The 26,945-nt window shown below is 35.4% G+C and overlaps 1 protein-coding gene across 3 annotated transcripts; it reads right to left on the bottom strand.

Moving 5' to 3' along the window:
• Positions 1–142: 142 nt before the first annotated feature.
• On the bottom strand, positions 143–26,870 carry Znf25 (zinc finger protein 25). Of its 3 annotated transcripts, XM_076834952.1 has the most exons (7): positions 26,737–26,870; positions 24,927–25,032; positions 24,703–24,819; positions 7,789–7,915; positions 6,982–7,077; positions 3,940–3,997; positions 143–3,486 (listed from the first exon to the last, which is right to left on the bottom strand). In XM_076834952.1, the coding sequence occupies exons 3-7, from the start codon at positions 24,715–24,717 to the stop codon at positions 2,418–2,420; spliced, it is 1,365 nt and encodes a 454-aa protein (XP_076691067.1). In that variant the 5' UTR covers positions 24,718–24,819; positions 24,927–25,032; positions 26,737–26,870; the 3' UTR covers positions 143–2,417. The 3 variants fall into 3 exon arrangements, with proteins under 3 accessions (XP_076691067.1, XP_076691065.1, XP_076691066.1); XM_076834950.1 differs by lacking the exon at positions 24,703–24,819; XM_076834951.1 differs by lacking the exons at positions 24,703–24,819; positions 26,737–26,870 and adding an exon at positions 26,282–26,451.
• Positions 26,871–26,945: the final 75 nt, after the last annotated feature.

Genomic DNA, 26,945 nt, shown 5'->3' with positions numbered 1-26,945 from the left:
ATTAGGTTATGTCAAATATAACACAGAGATGGTAACTTGTGATGGGATAGTGAGCAAACTATAAAACAACATGGGGAAAACTGTTCATTGACTTGGAAGAAAATAAAGAAATACTGTAGGAAAGGATCAATTAACAATACAATTCAATTTAGGCAAAGTTTATTTCATATATGTTTCTTACACTCCATCAGTAAATTTGTTTTGATTTTATGTCAATACAGAAAGTAAAAAACACATTTTTTTGAAAAAAATACTTCTAAGCTTAGGTTTTTAAACATATAAATATAATGCATAAAATAAATATAATGCACAAAAACATCCACCCACAAATTGCTGTTTACATCATTTCTGAATCACATTTCATGTATAAAAGTATACATTTACATTGGCTGCAATGTTTTCAGCTCTACATAACAGAAAACTTATTTTGTAAAGTGCCAAGTAGTAAATGTCTTAGGTTCTGTGGGCCATATGGTCTGTCACAACTACTAAACTCTACTGGTGAAGGCAACCACAGGCAAGGAAAAACATAAAGAAATGGGTTTTTATTTGTATTTGTGTTCTCAAAGTGCTCTATGGACACTGAAATTTGAATATCATATAATTTGCATGTGTCCCAAAATATTCTGTAAGTTTCTTCAGCCATTTAATAATAATAATAATAAAAAACTTTTATCAGCTTGCACAAAAATGGGCAGTGGCCCAGATCTGGCAGATGGGCTGTGGTTTGCCAACCACTGGCCTAGCCTAATCAGGATCTCTTTCAGAATCACTGGGAAAACAAACAACCAAACCAAACCAAGGCACTGGAAGCAATAAGGTGGGAGATGAGTGTTGGGTTGCCAACATTATTTTTTATAGGATAATTCAAGAAATACACATTATAATTACTATAATATCTAATATATAGTTCTTGTGTCTCAGACACTATTCTAAGTGCTTTAAAATATTAACTCACTTCAACCTCAAAGCAATATTAAGATGTTACTATCACTACTCTTACATAAAAGAAACTGAGGCACAGGGAGGTGAGTGACATGACCCCTTTGCTGGAATCTAGGCCTAGGCTAGTAGCCTAGAGTCCTCACTCTTAACTGTTATGCCATGTTGCTTCTACTAGTGAAAAAAAGGTTTCGGAGAACATTTAAGACTCTCATACAAAATACAAGCACAGATAATTACATACACTCTGCTAAAACACCAACAGTAAGATAATTATATTTCTTACATAGCACTATTTATTTCTATTATATAGAGTATAATACACGTTAGTGTTGTCAGCTGCTTTAAAGGCAGCTCAGACTTTTGCTAAAAATAAATGTGCCCCTACTCCAAAATTTGGCTGACCATAAGACAGCTGAACATTTTACAAGAACATTTCAGCTTCATTTTAAAGTGTTAGTTCAGTAACAATGGCTATATAATTGTTATAAGTGCCAGGAAATGGTAGAAAAAGATGCACTAAGAAAAATACAGAGTATTACACTACAATACATATCGTATCAACAAGAATCACTGCTCAGCTCAGATAATGTGACACGTCCTCCTACACGTAACAGTTATTGAACTAAGGTTACATGTTTTTCTATGTACAATTACGGATGGGTTCTACTTGCATGTCCAACTTCTACAAGTTATGTTTTGTAGCACAATCACATGCACACAAAAGTCCCACATACTAAAAGACCCTTCATGTGTGTTTAATGATGTTGTCTGATTACTCAATTTATGTTTGCTTTTTAAAAAGCTTCACATCTGTGGACATTTGCAGGTTTATTTAAAAAGAAAATCAAATCCCTTGGAATATTCATTTTTGCCTGCTTCCATCAGTAGAAATTACTTGAAATTTTGTTGAAAATCTCTCAAATATTTATAGAAATATTATTCAAATTATCAATGACATGACATTCATTGAAATATCCATTGTTTAATAAAGGCTTCTATACCTGTTACAAACTTTGCAGTTATCTCCCTTGAGTTCTCTAATAAGTGCAACTTGTGTGAAAAAGACTTATGAATACTCAGGATATTCATAGGAGTTTCTTATACATGTTAGCTTTGGATGTAAAGTGCTGACTGTTCTGTTAAAAAACATCTTGACATTTATTTACTTATAGGATTTCTCTTATGTGATGATGTAAAATAAAATACAACTTCTGAAATAAATATTTTTTCTTCATATTTTATAGTTTGTAGAGTTTTGCCATCTGTATTGTCTGATATTTAATAGTCTACTGGGTGGTAAAAATTTCTCCCTAATAAATTTATAGAATTTCTCTCCATGCATTTGCTGATATTCTATGAGCAAAGATTGTGGCTGAAATTTTTCCCTCATTGATGATACTCATGAGGTTTCTCTTGTGTAAATTATCTGATAACATTGAAGGATAAATTTAGACAGAAATTCTCAACTCATATTATTTGTCAGCTTTTCCCTTCCGTGTATGTGTCTTCTGATGTGCATTGAGTTGTGACTTCTGGATAAAGGTGTCCCCACACTCCTGACACTCATAGGGTTTCTCCCCTGTGTGCTTTCTCTGATGTATGGTAAAATGTGACTTCTGAGAAAAAGATTTCCCACATTCCTTGCATTCATAGGGTTTCTCTCCTGTATGAGTCCTTTGATGTAATCTGAGGACTGAATTCACAGAGAATGATTTACCACATTCTGTGCATTCATAGGGTTTCTCTCCTGTGTGTTTTCTTTGATGTTTAGTGAGGTCTGATTTATAGTAAAAGTTTTTACCACATTTATTACATTCAAAGGGTTTTTCCCCTGTATGAGTTCGCTGATGTACTGTGAGGGCTGACTTCTGGTAGAAGCATTTACCACATTCCTTACATTCATAAGGTTTTTCTCCTGTGTGAGTCCTCTGATGAGTTTTGAGGTGTGAATTTCTAGAAAAGAATTTCCCACATTCCTTACATTTATATGGTTTCTCTCCTGTGTGTGTTCTTTGATGTACTGTGAGGTGTGACTTCTGAGAAAAGTTTTTCCCACATTCCTTACACTCAAAAGGTTTTTCCCCTGTATGTGTTTTCTGATGTACCATGAGGTATGCCTTCACATAGAAGAACTTCCCACATTCAGTACACTCAAAGGGTTTCTCCCCTGTGTGTGTTTTCTGATGTTCTGTGAGGTGTGGTTTCTGATAGAAAGATTTTTCACACTGATTACATTCATAGGGTTTCTCCCCTGCATGGGTTCTCAGATGTCTACTAAGAGATGATAGGTGGTAGAAAATTTTCTTACATTCTTTACATTCATAGGTTTTATCTCTGGTGTGAATTTTCTGATGTTTTATGAGGTCTTCATTTATAGAGAAAGATTTCCCACATTTTTCACATTCATAGGATTTGTTCTTGTAATGTGTATGTCGATGCACTATGAGGGCAGACTTTTGGCAGAAGGATTTTCCGCATTGGTTACATTCATAAGTTTCCTCCTGGTTATGAGTTTTCTGATGTTTTGTGAGTTCTCTGTTCCTAAATAGAAAGTTCCAAATTCATTAATAATAGGACTTTTAATGCTTTTTTTTGTGCTATGTATTTTCTAAGTTGCTCTGAGGACTGACTTCTAGAGATGTTCCCATATTCTTTAGCTTCATAGGGTTTCTCCACTATAAACATTCTCTGACCTACACTGTGCTTTAACATTTCATAGACTGAACTTGCATAACATACATAAGGTTTCTTAACTGACTGCACTCTACTTTGTGTAATAAAACCTCGATTTTTGTATAATTCAGAACAAAGAAGATGACTTCAAAGTTTGAATAACTTGATCTTTAGTAAGTTCTCCTGTGAAAAAGGACATTTCCATTTGAATTACTTTCTTTAAAATTCACTCCAGTATTTTCTCACATTTAGTATTAACTAGTGCTATCTCATTTCTAGTACCCCCATCAAGACTTTCTTACAATACTTCTCTTGACTTGCCTTGAATTTCCAGCTTGACTTTTCTGGTACTTTGCCCCATGGTCATTCCATAGTTCTTCTACAAAGGAATCAAGATTTTAATACATTATTATGATTGTAGGGTTGATTCTATGTTTCAGGTCAATCTATCAAAATGAAAGAACTCTCAAATAGAAATTTATTCTATTCCTTTGTTTTAGAAAAATACAGAACAAACATTAAAAACTTCAGTCATAGACAGTGGGAAGAACATGATTACAAACCAAAGTACCTTTGGCACATTTAAAACAAATATGACCTTAAAAACTTGGATGTAAAAGTTAAGACAAAAACCAAAGAATATGGAACAGAGAACAAAAGATTTTTAAAATCATCCTGAACAAGAAGTGGGAATCACAGAGAACGCTGTGAGTTCATTAAAGACAATCCACCACAGTAATTTGAGTAAGAAAAATTGGTGGATAATTGTGTTTACTGGAATTATCAGAAAGAAGATAAAATTTGATGGAGGAGCTAACATTTGATGGAGGAGCATAACATATTCTATCCAGGTGCACTAGCTCATGCTTGTAATTGTAGCAACTCAGGAGGCTGAGGCAGGAGATTTAAAGTTTGAAGCCAGCCTTAGAACCTTAGCAACAATCTGTCTCAAAATAAAAAAGGGCTGGGATGTAGCTCAGTGGCAAAGTACTCCTGGGCTCAATCCTCAGTGCAAAAAAAAAAAGAAAGAAAGAAAATCCCCAGAAGCATAAGTCTTTATCCCCTCAAATTTAAATTTATATTACTGTGTTAGGATTCCTAGTTCAAGAGTCCCTCCTTACCTGGAGGGGATATATTCCAAAACTCCAGTAATGCCTGAAATCACAGATAGTACTGAATGCGCTCGCTCTCGCTCGGCTCGTTCTCTCTCTCTCTCTCTCTCTCTCTCTCTCTCTCTCTATATATATATATATATATATATAGTTTTTTCTATACATACATACATACATACCTATGATAGATACAACTTTTACCTTTCTACTTAGAAGAAGCACTTTAAGGTTTTATTTTGGCATATTTTCATTGCCAGCATCACTACTCTTGAACTTTGGGGCCATTATAAAATAAAATAAGGGTTACTTAACATAAGTGCTATGATCCCTCAACAGTCTATCTGACGACTGAGATGGCTGTTGAGCGACTAATCAGGTAACATGTTACAGTACAGATATGCTAGATAGAGTTGTTTCATATCTGGGCCAGACAGAGTGGAACTACACTAGATTTCATCACAGTACTCAGAATGACATATATTTTAAAACTATGAATTGTTTATTTCTGGAATTTTCTGTTTAATATTTTCAGACGGCAGATGACTGTGGGGAACTGAAAGAAAAGTGAAAGTGCAGATCAGGAGAAATATTGTAGTTAACAGACTATAAACTTACACTTTATTTCTCTCTTGTCTATCCATAATAATATAGCTATCAATGCTAAAGTGAATTTCTCAGATCATCAATGTTCTCATGGTTAGAAGTTTAAGCTTTCATTAGCAATAAAATTAGCTTAATTTTCACTAGGACAGGAAGATCCAGGAACATAGACATCCAAAAAGAAGGACTTTTTAAAAAGCAGAGGCATGCCATCCTGCAACAGGATGAATTTCCTTGTAGCATCATGGATTTTCAGTTCTGAACTTATCCTAGCCATCAAAATCCTGCATTTCCAAAGATAAGATTCAACTTGAGTTTTGAATTCTGCTTTCATAATCTTGGCTCCTTCATTTCTGCTTCTAATTTCCCTAAATATTAGGTTACTCAACATCATCCTAGAACCATTCTTCATATTTATTCATATTTAAAAAATAAAAGATTATGAGCAGAGGCTTGGGGTTGTAATTTCATGGCACTTGTGGGAAAAGTTATTTGATACTGAGTTGTGCAAAGTTAACTTGAATATGTATAAAATAAGAGCCTATGTATATAAAACATGTAAGAGAATGGTAAAGTGGAAATTAACATGTGATTGGGAGCTACAAGGAGAAATAAGTCGCAGTAGGCAAGCGAGGGCCAGACTTGTTCTTGACAGAAAATTAACATAAATGTATGCTCTAATAGTGAGTCAGTATTAGTTTACCATGACAGGCTAGTGGCAATAGAAGTCTGCTGCATTATACAATGGCCTTGAGAATTTAAATTAATAATTTGATTTTGACCTTAAGGAGTAGGATCAGTGGAACTATCTTGTAAGAAGGTAAAATATGAAACCAGAATAAAAATAGAACAGAGATTCTGTCAGCTTTAGGAGTTCTCAGCACAAAAATTCATGATTTATTCTTAAGAGTGGATAAGTCCTCACAGTAGTTAGTGAAAAGAGCATACAGCAGAGAACAGAGATTGTCGGTTTCTTATAAATCATATTTCATTCTTTCAACAAATACCTTGTGAGCAACTAATACGTACCAAGCAATACATCAGTCAGAAGATAATGAAAAAGATTTAAGAAGCAGGATGGGATTCTCTTGGTGTTATAATACCCCAAATAAGGTACTGAAGATTTTAGTAATAATCAACACTTTGTGTGAAGGGCAACCCCACATGAAAGAAAATGATGAACAACATAATGATTTATAATTTGAGTTCAGAGTTTAAAGAGAGATGAGGAAGTTAAAACTGTTGCAACTGGTGCTAAAAATACATTTTTCAGTTTTTTTGTTTTCTTTGAAAAAATATAGCTCATATTTGTGAACACTTTCTAAGATTATAATCACATATTATAATGTGCAGGGAGGAAGTTACTGTATTCTAGAGAAAAGACAAAAATCTCAGTTAAGGTTAGATATGGTTTCAATTCTGAAAATATAGAAAATAGAAGTAAAATCTATTTTAAAATATTTAGCAAATGAGGAATTTAAGTGGTGAGAACAGAAATTTGAGGTATGATTTAGGTTTATTACATGTACAGATAAAGTGTTCTCAATCATTTCCAGAAGTCTACGGAATTTAGAGAAATTCCTGAGAAGTATTTCAAAAATCAAGAAGCATCAACCACCTGACTAATAATGGAATATAATTTCTAAGTTACCAGGACAACGCCGACGTGGAAATTCTACTTCCAATACCCATGGCTCTTTTCCTTGCTTCAATTTGAAGACCAGATTTGGCTTACTCACACGATAACCTATCAATTAAAAAAGTAAAGAAAATGATACAAATTGCTTGAAGTTTGTATGGATAAGAAAAATACAATTTCAGGAAAACAATGAAGTTGTCAAATTTTAGATTCTTTCACTGGAGATGTAGGAACACTTATTCTGGTACCCAAAATGGATTAAGTTTGACCTCTGAAACAAAGATAATATCATTCAATCCCATAAGGATCTTATATGTTCCAGAAACTGAGAGAAGAAATATAAACGACTGGGATTTATACATTGTTATAGTTTCGATGTGAAGTCTCCCCCAAAAGTTCACATATGAGACTATACAAGAAGGTCTGGAGAAGAAATTATTGGGTTATAGCCTTAATCTAATCAGTGAATTAATCCCTGATGGGATTTACTGAGTGGTAACTGGAGGCAGATAGAATGTGGCTGGAGGAAGTGGTTTATTGAGGGCATGGCTATGAAGTATATGTTTGTATATAGAAAGTGGAGGCCTCTCTCTCTCTCTGCTTTCTGATCACCACACTATTCCTTCTGCCACACTCTTCCACCATGATATTCAGCCTCACCTAGAGCCCCAAGGAATGCAGCCAGCTTCTATGGACTAAGACCTCTGAAACCATGAGCCCTAAATAAACCTTTTATCCTCTATAGTTATTCTGGTTAGGTCCTTTTAGTCACAGCAGTGAAAAAGCTGAATAAAACATTTATGGGGAAGTTTTTCTCACCCACAGAGACCAGGTGATTGTAGTTCTCCAGCATGACATCCTTGTACAGGGTCCTCTGAGCAGGAGTCAGTAATTTCCACTCCTCCCTGGTGAATTCCACAGTAACATCCTTAAATGTCACTGGTCCCTGGAACAATATTTCAATTAAATCTGAAGTGACCAGAAAAGAGTACCATTGAAAAGATACAGTAAGGGCTGGGGATATGACTCAGTGGTAAAGCATTTGCTTTGCTTGCATGAAACTCTAGGTTTAATCCCTAGCACTGAGGAGGAAAAAAAACATATTAAACTAGCTTTGTGTTGACTGTAGAATTTACTCTGGATAGTTATACTGCTAACTATATACAGTATTTTATACACAGATATATGTTCAATACACATTTACTGAGCTCCTACTCTGCCTGTAACTCTCCTGGAGGTACCAAAGATGAATAAAAGTAATTCTTTCTGATATCAAAAAACTGATATTTTGACATGAGGCAAAGATGTAAATACTTAAAGGCAATATGTGTAGTGGGTGCACTGTCAAATATGATACAAGATACAAGATGGTTACAAATAGGGAAAGTTATTTGCATTTTGTATTGTCATGTTGGATTATTTTAGATGGTCAACCTGACTTATGTACATTTTAAGAATAAACAATACATGATTGGAAAAAGCATGGGGCATGAGAAATGATGAAAGTTAAACTACAAAAAAACACAGTATAATAGGAGAATAGGTTATAGGATGAAGATTAATTATGTTATAAATTCAAGTGACAGAACATAAAGAAATTATGTCTTTTGACCCATAGAATATATTTTTCATATATTTAATAGATTGCTTATTAATATATTACACCTATTAAAATAGGTTAACAAGTCTTAAATTTAAGGAATTTAAGGAATAAAATTTATATAGGAGGAGAACAGGCACAGCAATCCGCAGAGCGGCAGAGCCACCCCCGCGCCTGCAAGGTAGGTGAACCTGCCACCCACCGGCAGGTCAGGCCCAGCAACTCTCGGAGGGACACAGCTGCTCCACGCGCGTGCAAGGTAGGCGGAACCGTGACCACCGACAAAACAGGCCCAGTGGCCCACCAGACACGTTGCCCCGGTTGGGGGAGGGGCAGAGCCGCCGGGTGCCTGCAAGGTAGGCGGACCCGCGACCCACCAGCAGAACAGGCACAGCAATCCGCAAAGCGGCAGAGCCACCCCCCGAGCCTGCAAGGTAGGCAGACCTGCGACCCACCGGCAGGTCAGGCCCAGCAACCTGCAGAGGGGCACAGCTGCCCCACGCGCCTGCAAGGTAGGCGGAACCGTGACCACTGACAAAACAGGCCCAGCGGCAGGCCAGACACATCACCCCGCCACGGTTGGGGGAGGGGCAGAGCCGCCACCAGCGCCTGCTAGGTAGGCAGACCTGCGACTCACCAGCAGATCAGGCCTAGCGGCCAGCGGAGGGGCAGAGCCACTGCTCACGCCTGCAAGGTAGGCGGACCTGTGACCACCGAAAGAACAGGCCCACTGAAAGTATAGGCCCAGCGGCCTGCCGGCGTGGTAGGCACATTGCCCCAATTGGAGGAGGGGCAGAACCACCTTCAAAGCCTGCGAGGGAGACTTTGCAACTATACAAGAGCAATATAAATATATAGGGGGAAAAATCAATAACACAACAGTTTCACCAAGCAGAAAGAAACGCGATCAGTATGAAAAGACAAGGAAAGAAAGGACCACAAGAAATGCAGGTCAACTCAACTTTAGAAGAGGTAATATCTGCAGCAGATGGAATGTCAGATAAAGAATTCAGGATATACATGCTTCAGATGATCTGGAGTCTCAAGGAAGACATTAGACAGCAAAATCAGACAATGAAAGACCACTTCGACCACTTTGACAATGAATTACATAAACAAATCCAAGAAGCAAAAGATCAATTATACAGGGAGATAGAGGTTATAAAAAACAAACAAACAGAAATCCTGGAAATGCAGAAAGCAATAAACCAACTTAAAAACTCAATTGAGAATACTACCAGCAGAGTAGAACACTTAGAAGATAGAACATCAGACAATGAAGACAAAGTATTTCAACTGGAGAAGAACATAGACAGCTCAGCAAAGCTGTTAAGAAACCATGAGCAGAACATTCAAGAAATATGGGATAACATAAAGAGACCAAACTTAAGAGTCATTGGGATACAGGAAGGTATAGAAGTCCAAACCAAAGGAATGAGCAACCTATTCAATGAAATAATACGAGAAAACTTCCCAGACTTGAAGAATGAGACAGAATCCCAAATCCTAGAAGCCTACAGGACGCCGAATGTGCAAAATCATAAGAGATCCACACCTAGACACATTATAATGAAGATGCCCAACATACAGAATAAGGAGAGAATTTTCAAAGCTACAAGAGAAAGGAAGCAGATTACATTTAGGGGTAAACCAATCAGGATAACAGCTGATCTTTCAACACAGACTCTGAAAGCTAGAAGATCCTGGAATAACATATTTCAAACACTGAAAGAAAATGGGTTCCAACCAAGAATTGTGTATCCAGCGAAATTAAGCTTCAGGATGGAAGATGAAATTAAAACCTTCCATGATAAACAAAAGTTAAAAGAATTTGCAGCTAGAAAACCATCTCTTCAAAACATCCTCGGCAAAATATTACAGGAAGAGGAAATGGAAAATATCAATGAAAACCAACAGCGGGAGGTAGTATAGTAAAGGGGGGGGGGATAATCAAAGAGGAAAACAAACCATGTTTAGTAACATAAATAAACAAATATGGCTGGAAGAACAACCCATATCTCAATAATAACCCTAAATGTTAATGGCTTAAACTCACCAATTAAGAGACACAGGCTAGTAGAATGGATCACAAAACAAGACCCAACAATATGTTGCCTTCAGGAGACATATTTGATAGGAAAAGACATACATAGACTGAAGGTGAAAGGTTGGGAGAAATCATATCACTCATATGGACTTCGGAAACAAGCAGGAGTGTCCATACTCATATCAAATAAAATAGATTTCAAGCCAAAGTTAATCAAAAGGGATAAACAGGGACACTACATACTGCTCAAGGGAACCATACACCAACAAGACATAACAATCATAAATATATATGCTCCAAACAATGGTGCAGCTTTGTTCATCAAACAAACTCTTCTCAAGTTCAAGAGTCTAATAGACCACCATACAATAATCATGGGAGACTTCAAAACACCTCTCTCACCACTGGACAGATCTTCCAAACAAAAGTTGAATAAGGAAACTATAGAACTCAATAACATAATTAATAACCTAGACTTAATTGACATATATAGAATATACCACCCAAGACCAAGCAGTTACACTTTTTTCTCAGCAGCACATGGATCCTTCTCAAAAATAGATCATATATTATGTCACAGGCAACTCTTAGACAATATAAAGGAGTAGAGATAATACCATGCATCTTATCTGATCATAATGGAATGAAATTGAAAATCAATGATAAAAGAAGTAAGGAAAAATCATGCATCACTTGGAGAATGAACAATAGGTTACTGAATGATCAATGGGTTATAGAAGACATCAAGGAGGAAATTAAAAAATTCTTAGAGATAAATGAAAACACAGACACAACATATTGGAATCTATGGGACACATTGAAAGCAGTTCTAAGAGGAAAATTTATTGCTTGGAGTTCATTCCTTAAAAAAAGAAAAAACCAACAAATAAATGATCTAATACTTCAACTCAAAATCCTAGAAAAAGAAGAGCAAAACAACAGCAAAAGAAGTAGAAGGCAAGAAATAATTAAAATCAGAGCTGAAATTAATGAAATCAAAACAAAAGAAACAATTGAAAAAATTGACAAAACTAAAAGTTGGTTCTTTGAAAAAATAAATAAAATCGACAGACCCTTAGCCACGCTAACGAAGAGAAGAAGAGAGAGAACTCAAATTACTAGCATACGGGATGAAAAAGGCAATATCACAACAGACACTTCAGAAATACAGAAGATTATCAGAAATTATTTTGAATCCTTATACTCCAAAAAAATAGAAGATAGTGAAGGCATCGATAAATTTCTTAAGTCATATGATCTGCCCAGATTGAGTCAGGAGGATATTGACAACCTAAACAGACCAATATCAATTGAGGAAATAGAAGAAACCATCAAAAGACTACCAACTAAGAAAAGCCCAGGACCGGATGGGTATACAGCAGAGTTTTACAAAATCTTTAAAGAGGAACTAATACCAATACTTTTCAAGCTATTTCAGGAAATAGAAAAAGAAGGAGAACTTCCAAATTCATTCTATGAGGCCAACATCACCCTGATTCCTAAACCAGACAAAGACACTTCAAAGAAAGAAAACTACAGACCAATATCTCTAATGAACCTAGATGCAAAAATCCTCAATAAACTTCTGGCGAACTGGATACAAAAACATATCAAAAAAATTGTGCACCATGATCAGGTAGGATTTATCCCTGGGACGCAAGGTTGGTTCAATATACGGAAATCAATAAATGTTATTCACCACATCAATAGGCTTAAAAATAAGAACCATATGATCATCTCGATAGATGCGGAAAAAGCATTCGACAAAGTACAGCATCCCTTTATGTTCAAAACTCTAGAAAAACTAGGGATAACAGGAACATACCTCAATATTGTAAAAGCAATCTATGCTAAGCCTCAGGCTAGCATCATTCTGAATGGAGAAAAACTGAAGGCATTCCCTCTAAAATCTGGAACAAGACAGGGATGCCCTCTCTCACCACTTCTGTTCAACATAGTTCTCGAATCACTGGCCAGAGCAATTAGACAGACGAAAGAAATTAAAGGCATAAAAATAGGAAAAGAAGAACTCAAATTATCACTGTTTGCAGATGACATGATTCTATACCTAGCAGACCCAAAAGGGTCTACAAAGAAACTATTAGAGCTAATAAATGAATTCAGCAAAGTGGCAGGATATAAAATCAACACGCATAAATCAAAGGCATTCCTGTATATCAGCGACAAATCCTCTGAAATGGAAATGAGGACAACCACCCCATTCACAATATCCTCAAAAAAAATAAAATACTTGGGAATCAACCTAACAAAAGAGGTGAAAGACTTATACAATGAAAACTACAGAACCCTAAAGAGAGAAATAGAAGAAGATCTTAGAAGATGGAAAAATATACCCTGTTCATGGAGAGGTAGAACTAACATCATCAAAATGGCGATATTACCAAAAGTTCTCTATAGGTTTAATGCAATGCCAATCAAAATCCCAATTGCATTTCTTGTAGAAATAGAGAAAGCAATCATGAAATTCATATGGAAAAAATAAAAGACCCAGAATAGCAAAAACAATGCTAAGCAGGAAGTGTGAATCAGGCGGTATAGCGATACCAGACTTGAAACTATACTACAGAGCAATAGTAACAAAAACAGCATGGTATTGGTACCAAAACAGGCGGGTGGACCAATGGTACAGAATAGAGGACACAGAAACCAATCCACAAAATTACAACTATCTTATATTTGATAAAGGGGCTAAAAGCATGCAATGGAGGAAGGATAGCATCTTCAACAAATGGTGTTGGGAAAACTGGAAATCCATATGCATCAAAATGAAACTGAATCCCTTTCTCTTGCCATGCACAAAAGTTAACTCAAAGTGGATCAAGGAACTTGATATCAAATCAGAGACATGGCGTCTGATAGAAGAAAAAGTTGGCTATGATCTACATACTGTGGGGTCGGGCTCCAAATTCCTCAATAGGACACCTATAGCCCAAGTGTTAATAACTAGAATCAACAAATGGGACTTACTCAAACTAAAAAGTTTTTTCTCAGCAAAAGAAACAATAAGAGAGGTAAATAGGGAGCCTATGTCCTGGGAACAAATCTTTACTCCTCACACTTCAGACAGAGCCCTAATATCCAGAATATACAAAGAACTAAAAAAATTAGACAATAAGATAACAAATAACCCAATCAACAAATGGGCCAAGGACCTGAACAGACATTTCTCAGAGGAGGACATACAATCAATCAACAAGTACATGAAAAAATGCTCACCATCTCTAGCAGTCAGAGAAATGCAAATCAAAACCACCCTAAGATACCATCTCACTCCAGTAAGATTGGCAGCCATTATGTGGGGAAAAGGGTACTCTTGTACATTGCTGGTGGGACTGCAAATTGATGCGGCCAATTTGGAAAGCAGTATGGAGATTTCTTGGAAAGCTCGGAATGGAACCACCATTTGATTCAGCTATTCCCCTACTCAGTCTATTCCCTAAAGACCTAAAAAGAGCACAGTATAGGGACACTGCTACATCCATGTTCATAGCAGCACAATTCACAATAGCAAGACTGTGGAACCAACCTAGATGCCCTTCAATAGACGAATGGATAAAAAAAAAATGTGGCATTTATACACAATGGAGTATTACTCTACATTAAAAAATGACAAAATCATAGAATTTGGAGGGAAATGGATGGCATTAGAGCAGATTATGCTAAGTGAAGCTAGCCAATCCCTTAAAAACAAATGCCAAATTTGATATAAGGAGAGTAACTAAGAACAGAGTAGGGATGAAGAGCATGAGAAGAAGATTAACATTAAACAGGGATGAGAGGTGGGAGGGAAAGGGAGAGAGAAGGGAAATTGCATGTAAATGGAAGGGACCCTCAGGGGTATACAAAATTACATACAAGAGGAAGTGAGGGGAAAGGGGGAAAAATATAAGGGGGAGAAATGAGTTACAGTAGAGGGGGTAGAGAGAGAAGAGGGGAGGGGAGGGGGGAGGGGGGATAGTAGAGGATAGGAAAGGCAGCAGAATACAACAGACACCAGAATGGCAATATGTAAATCAATGGTTGTGCAACTGATGTGATTCTGCAATCTGTATACGGGGTAAAAATGGGAGTTCATATCCCACTTGAATCAAAGTGTGAAATATGATATATCAAGAACTATGTAATGTTTTGAACAACCAACAATAAAAATTAATTTAAAAAAAATTTATATAGGAGAACAATATCTATATCACAGTATGTAGACTATCTTATACATCTTAGGGATGCTCACTCCTTCACTTTGTAGATGTAAATACAGACAATAGGAGCCACTGAAGATACAGATGTAAGAGCTGGAGTTATAGCAGATAAGTAGTTTAGAAGAAAACTATAAAGCAGAAGTAGCAAATGGCACATCACAAAGAGACAGATATAAGCAATAGGCATTTACATAAAGTAGCAGCAGCAGTAGCAGTAGTATGGCAAAATAATATAATGTAACTGTAATTAACTGGTAATTAATAGCTACTGGGAAGAAGACAGAGGATAGCTCCCAGATTATTATGATTTGGTGGCCAGAGTTAGGATGCTAATTTCTTTCATTTGTATTAAAAGAAACAATTTAAGGCTATAAAATTTCTTCTGATAAATGCTTTATTTATATTCCATAGGATCTGAAATGTATTTTCACTTGAACAATAACTTGGTTGGGCATAAATTCCTGATTCATACTTTTTTTTTTAATTTCTTAAAAACACTTTCTATTATTTTATGTTTATATAAGTTGGTACTAAGAATTATGTCAATTTTATTTTCCTTCCTTGGCAAGTGATTTGTACTTTTCCCCCTTGAGACCAGAGAACTTTTTAATTACTTTTAAATAAGTATGGGGGTTACCATTCTGAATCAATGCTTTGTGGCACACAGAGGGTCTTTTCAATAAGTAGATTCAGTTCTTCTCTTTCTGGAAAGTTCCTTGAATTATAGTTTTTTTAACTATTTTTTAGTTGTAGTTGGACACAATATCTTTATTTTACTTACTTATTTATTTTTTTAAAAATGTGGTGCTGAGGATCGAACCCAGGGCCTCACACATGCTAGGCAAACGCTCTACTGCTGAGTCATAACCCCAGCCCCCACCCTTGAATTATAGTTTAAAATTTTATTCTCTTTCGTTATTTGGTTTTTGTACCTTAGGGACTCTACTTTGTCTTTCTTTTACTTTTATTACTCAAATCTTCCTGATTCTCATTCATTTTGTTTCTGCCCTAACTTTGATCTCTTGTTCATTCATTTATTTCATGTCATTTATTGTACCTTCATTCACTTCTTCTTCCTTGAGCATGTTGTAACTTAACAGAAACCTTGAGTTTCTGTTCTGCTATATTTTTCCAAAGTTAATGAACCTACATTTTGTATTTATTTGCTTTTCCATTTCTATCATGAGTTTTTAATTTCTGGTTTATAAGTTTCTTTACTGTCCCAAATTACTTAATACTGAAGATTTGTATTAACAGTTTACTTCTATTTTGCTTTTGTTTTGGGAAATTCACAACAATTGAAAAAGTTAATTCACACTTTCTGCTTTCTTCTTATATTATTAATGCATGATTGTTGAGTAACTTCCTTTTTCATGATAAGTGACAATAAAAGTTAATTTTATGGTGGGTAGGAAAGAAGAAATTGTTCTCTAGGTTAAAATATCAGCAACTATTTGAAAATAATAAGTGAGTACTTTGTTTACTGTTATTCGAAAATAAACTCAAAGTTGTTGAGTTTTTTTGGTTTTTGTTTTGCAGGGGATGACTGGGGATTGAACTCAGGGGCACTCAACTACTGAGCCACATCCCAAGCCCTATTTTGTACTTTATTTAGAGAAAGGGTCTCACTGAGTTGCTTAGCACCTCGCTTTTGCTGAAGCTGGCTTTGAACTTGCAATCTTCCTGCCTCAGCCTCCTCCCAAGCCACTGGGATTACAGGTGTGCACCCCTGCGCCTGGCCTACACAGACACTTTAAATCAACTCTTTGAAGCATGCTCAAGGAAGTATAGGAAATTGTGGACAAAGAACTAAAGGAAACCAAGACTATGTATAAACAAGTAAAGAATATCAATAAAAAATGTTTAAAAAGGGAAAGAAGTTACAGAGTTCAAAGATAGAATAACTGAAATTAAAATTTCACTTGAGAGGATCAACATCAGATTTGAGCAGGCAAAAGAAAGAGATCTACAAAACTGAAGATCAGATGATTTATCCTGTTGCAATTCTGGCTCAAAATAAAAATATCAATGTAAGTCATAAACATGAAAAAATTAAAAAAGAAGAATATCATCATCATCATCATTTCAACAGATACAGAAAAAGCTTTTCACAAATTTTTTAAATAATTATCATTCATGATTAAACCTCTGAACAAATTAGGTGAAAAAGATATTATAATTTGCTTTTCAGTTTCCTCCAAAGAACATGTAGTAAAGACTTGCTCCCTAGGGTAACTCCATTGGAAACAGAGCCTTACTATTGGGTAGAACCTTAAGGAAGCAGGGTCTAGTAGGAGGTCTTTGGGGTCACTGGGACTATCCCTTTGAAGGTGACTGTGGGACCCTGGTCCCTTTCTCTTTCTTTAGCTTTCTGGCCATGAGAGCAGTTTTGCTCAATCATGTGCTCATGGCATGATGTGCTGCTTCAACACAGGTGTAAATGCAACAGGTTCAACTGATCATGGACTGAAATCTCTAAAAGTGTGATCCCAAATAACCCTTTTCTCTTTATAAGGTATTTATTATAGTGACAGAAGCCAACTAATGCAGAAGGGAACTTCCTTAATCTAAAAAAGACATTTATATAAAATTTGTAGCTAGCACAACACTTACTGAATGACTAAATTCTTTACCCCTAATGACAGGAAAAAAATGTTTAATTTCAGTACTCTTACTTAATATCATATTAGAAATGATAGCACTGGCTAAAGAAAAGCATACAGATTACAAAGAGGAAAAATAAAACTGTTTCTGTTTTCAGATGACATTTACTTATGTGGACTATATCCAAGAATCTTTAAAACAAATTCTGGAACTAATCATTAAGCTTATTAAAGTCACAGACCAAATTTGTTTTTAAAAATCTATATTTCTATGTGCTAATAAAAACCAAGTAGAAATAAAAAAAGCGAAATCAATATTATTTACAATAGCAACAAAAATGCAATACTTGAGTGTTAATCTAAACTTTTAGCATGGTCTATATCCAAAAACTACAAAACAACTAAGAAAGAGGTCAAAGACCTAAATAAATGGGGTGATAAATTGACTCTGAACCATGCCAACTCTTCTTAATATAATCTGTATATTTAATGTAATTCCAATCAAAACCTGAGAAGGCTTTTTTTTTGGTAGATGTCAATAGCTGATTCTAAAATTTATAAGGAAAAGTAATGGAATTAAAATAGCTTTTGCAAAAGAACAAATTATGCGGATTCACACTATCTGATTTTAAGACTCGCTGCTATATTAAGGAAGATACTGCTCTAATAAAAAAGGATAAACACAAAGATCAATGCAATAAAAGAGTATTTTGATGTTTTAAAAGTCTCCTTGAGTCTTCCTTGATTTTTTAAAAACATTATTATTTATTTTTGAAGTTCTGGGAATTGAACCCACAGCCTTGCACGTGGTGAGCTATGTCCCTAGACCTTTCCTTAATTTTTATGACCTTGACAGTTTTGAAGAATACTACTCAAATGTTTTATGGAACGCCCCTCAAGTTGGATTTGCCTAAAGGTTGTCTCATGATTAGACTAAGATTTTAGGTTTAGGGGAAGAATAATAGAGAGCCCTTATCAAAATATAACAGGGGGTTCATAATATTACTAGTGACGTTAACTTGGCTTACTTTGTTAGGGTAGTGTTTACCATTTTTCTCCATTGTAAAGTAGCTACTTTTATTTTTCACATTCTATTTTTTGAAAGCAAATCAAAGTCCAGTCCATATGCAAGAAGAACATATGGTAATAAACTCCATTTCCTAGAGGGACAGTATCTATACATACCACTTGGGATTCTTCATGAATATTTGTCTCTTCTCATTATTTACCTATTTATTCATTTACTTATATCAACATGACCTGGTTTTTTAAAATGTTTTTAGTTAGAATATAATACTGCATACTTGTTTTGTTGCTCAAATTGCTTCAGCTTTGCCACTGAGGAGCTCTTATAGATTGGTTCTTGTGTCTATTTGACATGCCCCAATCATTTGTTTACTTTTATGTTACAGCATTTCCTTACTTTCTGATGGCACAAAATTCCCTTGGCTTATTTTGTATTTCCTTTGCTTCAGTCCTAGAATCAACCAATTATCCAAGAAGTTCTAGTTCTTTTATTGAAAAATGATATAAAAATATGGATGTGGACACTAGGAATGCTCATTGCAACTGTGTGTCATTGCTCCTAGGTCTTCTTAGCACAGTTAGGAAATACATGTATGTATACTGACACACTTATATGCATGTATCTGTAATTATTTTCAGAGCTATCTATATATATGAGCCAATATATTAAGATTATGCATAGATTACAAACACACATAGATACATACATATTACTTTTCAATAAATGGTACTGGAACATACAGAAATACATGTATAAAGGAAAGTATCTAAAAATGAAACCAAGCCAATAATTTATATAAATATCACCTAAAAATCATGTAAAACTATAAAATTTTTAGAAAGAAAAAGGCTGTGTGACTTTTGGTTAAAGCAGATATTTTAGACATAATACCAAAAGAAACTAAAAAAAGAAAAAAATATGGAGCTTATCAAAATTAGCTCTTCAATGACACTGTTAAATAAATGAAGAGAAAACCCATAGATAATGATAAAATGTTTGAAAATTTACAAGTCACTTATGTCCAGAACATATAAAAAGCTCTCAAAACTCAACAAGAAAAAACCCAATTTAAAAATGAACTAAAGATTTGAATAGATACTTCATAAAAATAACGTATAGAAACAACATGTAAACCCACCAAAATATATTCAATATCATTAAACATTAGGGAAATGAAAATTAAAATCATAATGGGATACTACTACTCAACCATCAGCATGACTTAAAAAAACTGACAATATTAAGTGCTAACAAGTAATGTGAAGCAAATGGATCTCTAATACATTGCAGCAGGAATACAAAATAGTATATCTATTCTGGGAAACGGAATTCTTACAAAGTTAAATTGGGCTGGGGATGCGGCTCAAGTGGTAGTGTGCTCGCCTGGCATGCACGGGGTGCTGGGTTCGATCTTCAACACCACATAAAAATAAAAAATAAAGATATTGTGTCCACCTAAAGCTAGAAAATAAATATTTTTTAAAAAGTTAAAGATAATACCTATAACCTAGAAAGCCCACTCCTAATATTTACCCAAGAAAAATAAAATCTATGTTCACACAAAATTCACCACACAAATATCTGAAAAAGCTCTGTTCACAATTGCCCCCCAAAAAAGATGGAAACAAGTTTTCAACTAGTAAATTTATAAATGATGTATATCCATACAACTGAATCCCATTTAATAACAAAAAAGAACAAACTATTGATATATTACAATATGATCAAATCTCAAATGCATTATGCTGAATGAAAGAAGTCAGTCTTTTAAAAAATCAATTCAATATAAATTGAATTTATACGATAGTCAGGGAAAGGCAAAATTATAAGAATGCAGAATAGATCAGTGATTGCTAGGAATTTGGATAAAAAGGCTATAAAGAGGGAATAAGGGAATTTTGAGGTTGTGGAACTGTCAGTAGCTTGAGTGTGGTGATGATTACATGCTTTTATGAATGTGTCAAAAGTCAATAAAATGTACAACCTCAAAGAGTATATTTTGCTGTGAGTTAAAAAATAACAACATAACAAAAAGTATAAATCATTTTATACCCACTAAGATAGCTATTCTTTAAAAACAACAAAATAACAATGTTGGTAAAGATTAGAGAAACTGGAACCCTGTGTGTTTTTGGTTAGAATGTAAAATGATGTAGCCACTATGGAAAACAGTATGACAGCTCCTCAAAAAACTACAAAATTATCCAGAAATTCCCTTTCTGGGTATATATCTTATAGAAATAAAAGCAGGGACTCAAATAGTATTTGTTCATCTATGTTCAAATCAGCATTATTTATAATAACCAAGAGGAAAAAGTAAACCAAGTGCCCATGAATGTATGAATGGAAAAACATAATGTAGTTTATATAACCAATCTAATATTATTCCACTTTTAAAAAGAAGGAAATTTTGACACAGGCTGCAACATGGATGAAACTTGAAGACATTACACTAAGTGAAATTAATCAGTCAGAGAAAGACAAATACTGTATGATTCACTTATACAAGATACCTACAGTAGTCAAATTCATACAGACAGAAAATAACTTTAGTAGTTAGTTGCCAGGGATTGGGAGAAGAGGGAACAGAACTGTTATGTAATGGGTTGTGAGATGAAAAAAGTTATGGAGATAAATGGTGGTAACTGGTAACTGTTAAGTAACAATGTGAAGGTATATAATGCCACTGAACTAAACACTTGAAAAAGTTAAATGGTAAATTTTATGTGTCTTTAACCACAACTAAAAATAAAGACAAAACATACTAAATAGCTGTATAAAAGCATGAAAGGATAATAGTCACCAGGATTTGAGGGATCAGGATCTTGGAAAAATGGAAAATCCACTGAGATGAGCACTATTCCTCTGCTTAGAAATTTCAAGACATTTGTAAAGTTCAAAGCCATGGAAAAGAGAGCAGAAAAGCAGATTAGAGCTAGTATCTTTATACTAAGGATTTAAAAAATTGGTTCTGAGTACAATGTAGAATATCAAAAGATAGACTGATCTCACCCTAACAATTAGAACAAGCCCTTTACCTAGGAAATCAAGGTTTCCAAAATTAATCAGAAAACTGAGAATCCAAAGATGAACAAAGGCAAAAATTCAGAAGATTAGAATATTTCAGAAAACAACTACTTTCATTTCTGGGGGATTTCTTTAAAATATTAGTAAATGTTTCAAGCAAAAATAACAAGTAAATACTTGTTAAAAATATATTACAAATGAACTAAAGAAAAAGGCCACAAAGAATGGGAAGAATAGGAACAGAATTATACTACTGAAAGTTTACTTCACTGTTTATGAATAAACAGTATGTTATTTGAAGATATTACATAGGTTAACCAGGCATAGTATAATTTCCAGGTTAACCAAAAAATACAATAACACAAAAAGTAGAGCTTAAAGTCAATAAGTATAATACTCAAAACACAAATCCTCAAACCCACAGAAGTACAAATAAATTTCATTAGGATAAAGAAAAATCCACACATAAACACACAATGGTAAAATACATCTCGAAAGCAGTTAGCCCAAAACAGACAAATTTGCTTTAAAGATCTGACAAAGGGACAGGTATATTTTTAACAGCATCAGTAGCACAAGACTGTTTATGCTTTTCAGTGTTTTCAAAGATAAGAACTACCAACGAAGAATTCTATACACAGTGCAAATAAACAAAACAGAACTTTCCACTAGCAAACCCTCCTCCAAAGTAAAAATAGTAAATATAAAGGATTTTTCAAAAGCAGAGAGTTGCACCAATAAAAGTTGAGAGATGCAAGAAGGAATACAAAAAAAGAGAAATCTACTCTGGCCCAAATGCCTATAGACAAACAGTTCCAGAACCCGCAACAAATAAAATTTTCAAGGAGTTGGTAATGACAACTGCACTTAAAAAAAAAAAAAAAAAAAAAAAAGCAGAGCTGGGCATGGTACCCCTGATCTATAGTTCCAGCTACTTAAGGAGGCTGAAGCAGGAGAATCACCTGAGCTCAAGAATTTGAGACAAGGTTGGGCAACATAGTGAGACCCTATCTCAAACAAATGAAAAACCCCCACAGGAAACAGGCTCATTAACTGTTTTTATTGTCCCAGACTGACCACTGAGCAATTAATTGTAGATCATAGGAAAACACATGTACTCCCCAATGAATTTTGGATAAGGAGGATTTCAAATAAAAGATAAAAATATATTCAGGATTTGCTGTAGTAGAACTGTAGGTCCTACTCTAGTTTTTAGTTGGTTCTGTTGAATAGGTTGAATCTTAGCTTCCTTCTACTTACTTTCTCCTTTGTTTCTAGCAAGATGCCCAAAGATTGTGATTTTCAATTGGTAACAGGTAAAGTCCATACCAAAAGTTTGTGATACGGTAATATTAACATTTCAAAAAGTGACCTGAGAATTATGTGAGAAGAATATACTAATGCTTAGCAGAGGGCTGGATGTAATTGATAATTATGTTGTTTTATTTAAAGTAAATTTTTAAAAACCAATGAACTGATAACAGAATTCAGTATTCATTTTTCCTGGTAATGGTGAGATCAAGACCATCAGTTGTAACCAGTAATATTCATTTCTTAAGCCCAACAGGGCTGATGTTAATATTCCTTAAGTTGTACATATATATTGTACATTTTAAATGAACAAATAAAAACAACATTCAAAGTTCTACAGTCCGCAAGGTCCTACATCTTCTAGCTTCTTCTACTTCTTTGATGTTACTTCTTGCCATTCTCTTCCAAAGTCACTTCTCTGTAGCTATAATATCCTGATATGGTTTCTAGAACATGCCTCAGAGTGACTGTATTTGCTGTTCCTCTATTTAACATGTTTTGCCACTAGATTTCTACATAGTTCCCTATCTCATTTAATTGAGGATTTACCACAAATACCACTTTTTAGAATGGTCTAATTAACTTAAAATCTAAAAAACTATGTGTCCTTTATTTCTTTGTATTGCTCTGTCCTCTCAAATTACTTGACTCTATCTCTGAGCATATGCTTCATAAATATTACTCAATTGTTTCTAGGCACGGTGGCGCAAGCCTGCAACTCAGCTACTTGGGCAGCTGAGGTAAGAGGATTGCAATTTTGAGGCCAGAGACCAGCCTGGGCAACTTAGTGAGCTGGAGATGTAGCTCAGGGGTAGAGCACCCTAATAACACCACCCCTATATATATATATATATATATATATATATATATATATATATACATACATACATATACACACATACATACTTATGTATTCTACTTTTGAAAATTTTTATTATACATTTGAAAAATTATGTTAGTATCAGCACCAATATTATCAGAAGTCTTTTAAATATTAGAAAGTTGTCCAATTCATTATAAAGATACAAGTTCTACAAAAATCTAATTTTTACTTTAAAGCCCAAATTTTAATATTGGCAAAAAGATACCTTGAAGTGACAGGCTCACTTCATCTACTTATTTATTTATTTATTTATTTATTTTAGTTGTAGTTGGAAACGATGCCTTTATTTTATTTATTTATTTTTTTATGTGGTGCTGAGGATCAAACCCAGTGCCTCGCACATGCTAGGTAAGCGCTCTACCACTGAGCTACGACCCCAGCCCAACTTCATTCACTTTTGAGAATATGTTTGTTAAATACCCAAGTGTAAATAACTATAGCTTTTTTGCCATTTGTTCTTTCATGTAATAAAGGTCTTCCATGAAAAGCATGTGCACAAATCAAATAATTGCACAAGGGCTTGTTATCCAGACCAGACAACTAACTGTTCAGGATGCAGAAGCACATTATTTTAACTTTCCATTTCATCACATGGAATATTAAAAATATATGCACTTGAGGGTCAATATTTAATAAAATTAATAATTTTTACTATTTTATTAAAGTTATCCTTAAGTAAATGGCAGGTTTTTACTTGGAGAAATACAATGATTATAAATTAGGTGTTCTTATCTTAATTCGTGCCAATAGTAGACAGGCAGGAACCTATCACCATTGCTTTCATACCAGCAGTGCAATTAGCATCTTAGCACTAGAGTTTTGAATTTAAAGACCACTTGAGAGGGTCTTAGGGTTCCCAGGGGTCTTAAGACCATACTTTGAGAGCAGTGTTTTCCTTGAAGATGATCTGTAACATAGCTCCCTTTCTAGTTAAATACGTGAGCTCTCTTAAAAACACATACACACATTTAACACACATACACAAAGTGAAACAAAGGCTAAATAAATGACTCACCTTGAACTTGTTCATTTTCTGCTGCTCTTGGGAAAGGGTAGAAACTATAAAGCCCGAGCAGGGAAAGTTGTAAGAGAAAAGTCATAAGAGACCATATGTTACAGATCCAGGAATCTCCTGTGGGAAATTGCCATACAATATTTTAGTAAAATATAAACCCCTGGAAAAATGTCCCTTTGACCCATGAGAAGGAATAGGAAGGACCATGATGAAGTAGTACCCACCTGTCCATTGATGACTCTGACATAATCTTGATGAACCCGGGACATTTTTGAGTGAATCTAAACATTTCTTTCTTATTGGTTGCTTTGAAAATTCTGTGTATGTTCACTGAATAACACAAAAGAATTGAAAACATAAATAATAAATAACAGATTAAATAAGAAGTATAATATATCCAAATATGGATCCCTATGTCTAGCATTACAGATGATGAATTGATATATTTATTGATATATAAAAGGTGTTTAGGTTACATGTCATAACAATTTTTCCTGTTAATATTATAAATCCCACAGTTATAAAGTTATTTCAGAGTTTTCAAAAATGAGATAGTTCTTCTCCTTAAATTAGTTTCTTTTGATACAGTGAATCTGGAGACTTCAGTTCTACCTTAGGTTTAGTTTCAATGCTGCTGCCTTTAATATAAGGAAAAATCAGGTAATCTTGAACAACCTCTCATGTGATTTTTAAACTCTTTACCCAGGACCACAAATCTAGATAGTGCCCTGGATTTCACTGACCTCTCAAATTTAGGCTGGGTCTAGGGTAAAATTTAGTTCAGCCTTGATAAACTGACATGGCCCCTAATCTGCTAACACATAAATCTAGCTTCTAAAATAGCACTTTGGCTCCCAAATTCCCAGACACTTCATAGATGTAGCAAAGACGCCACAATCCTGTGGTCCTTTTCATAAGCAGCAGAAACAACTTCCAGCCACCCTGCGCTTACAAGACGATAATTATAAGCCCAGATACCACCAGCCATCAGAAGCATTATCACATCACCTACATAATAAAAAGCATGGAAGAATCACAGTTGGGTTTTTTTTTTTGTTTTTTTTTTAAAGTCTGTCTCTACCATTTCACCTCTAGAAACTAGCCTTTAGCCTTGATAGAATTTCCAACTTCTTAGAGAAATTTAAAATTGAAAGCTCAAACTCTGGTTTCAATTTATGCGCTTGCTGAGAACAATCAGGTTGGAGGATGTAGGAAGGGTCTTAATTGACTTTTTGAGCCAAGGGTTCTAAAGGAATCCCAAGAATTTTTGGAAATAGAACACTACATGGAGAGATGATGTTCAATACACTTCACAACTATACTCTGGTGGTGCTTAAGTACAACTGCTTGCTTAAATACAAACTAAGACTGGATTTTAATGTAGGAAAGAGCATTAACTACAGAGTAAAAACAGTGAGAGTTTAAATCCTACCTAATTCCGAGTAAACCAATTTATATCTCTGAACCTGTAATACTATAATTTATTAAAACGGAGGTGGTTACTGCCAATGATTAAAGGAGCCAATAATGAAAACAACAGCATGCCTTGTAATAAAAGCAGCTCATAAAAGCAGCTCACCTTTATTAATTCCTTATTATTAGCATCTACTGACTTATTCAGGACAGCAAACGACCCTCAAGGGTGATTTCATCATCATTTTATAGATGATTGAATCACCCTGAGATCAGCTCGCCCATCCAGCCGCACACACTGGATCTGAGCCTAGACTGGCTACAGCCAGGTCGCAGACGCGCTTGGACGCAGCGGGTCAAGCTCCACGTCACACAGAGCCGCTCCCTCCGGGCGGCCCGGCCTGCTTTCCCCGCAGAGTGGGCCCTCCTGGGTTGCCCCTCACAGGTCGCGACAACAACTTCTGGAGAAGGTCGGCTGTGCAAAAGGCAGGCTTCCCTGCCAAGTCCCTCCCGCTGGCCCTCTAGGCTCTCGGCGCAGGCCGCAGCCTCCAGGTTTTGACCCGGCTATCGCAAAGTCCAGCTTCCCGGCTCCCGACCCGCCCACAGAGGCCTTCGACACACCTGCAAGGGATCTGCCTCCGATCCCAGGCCACTCTGAGCCCAGGCCCCGCCCTCAGCTGCGCTGCGGGGACCTTGTAGCACCGGAGTCCTCAACCCCCTGCGGTGTAAGACAAAGCCGCCGAGACAGAAAGGAAAGGGCATTGCACATGCGCAGAGCGCACCCTGGGGCGTGGGGGGGGGTGGTGGCGCGGGAAGCCTCTGCTTTGACA

Source organism: Callospermophilus lateralis, chromosome 15 (assembly GCF_048772815.1).
Source record: "Callospermophilus lateralis isolate mCalLat2 chromosome 15, mCalLat2.hap1, whole genome shotgun sequence".
Taxonomy (NCBI): Eukaryota; Metazoa; Chordata; class Mammalia; order Rodentia; family Sciuridae; genus Callospermophilus; species Callospermophilus lateralis.
This window is presented reverse-complemented; position numbering and strand designations above follow the sequence as displayed.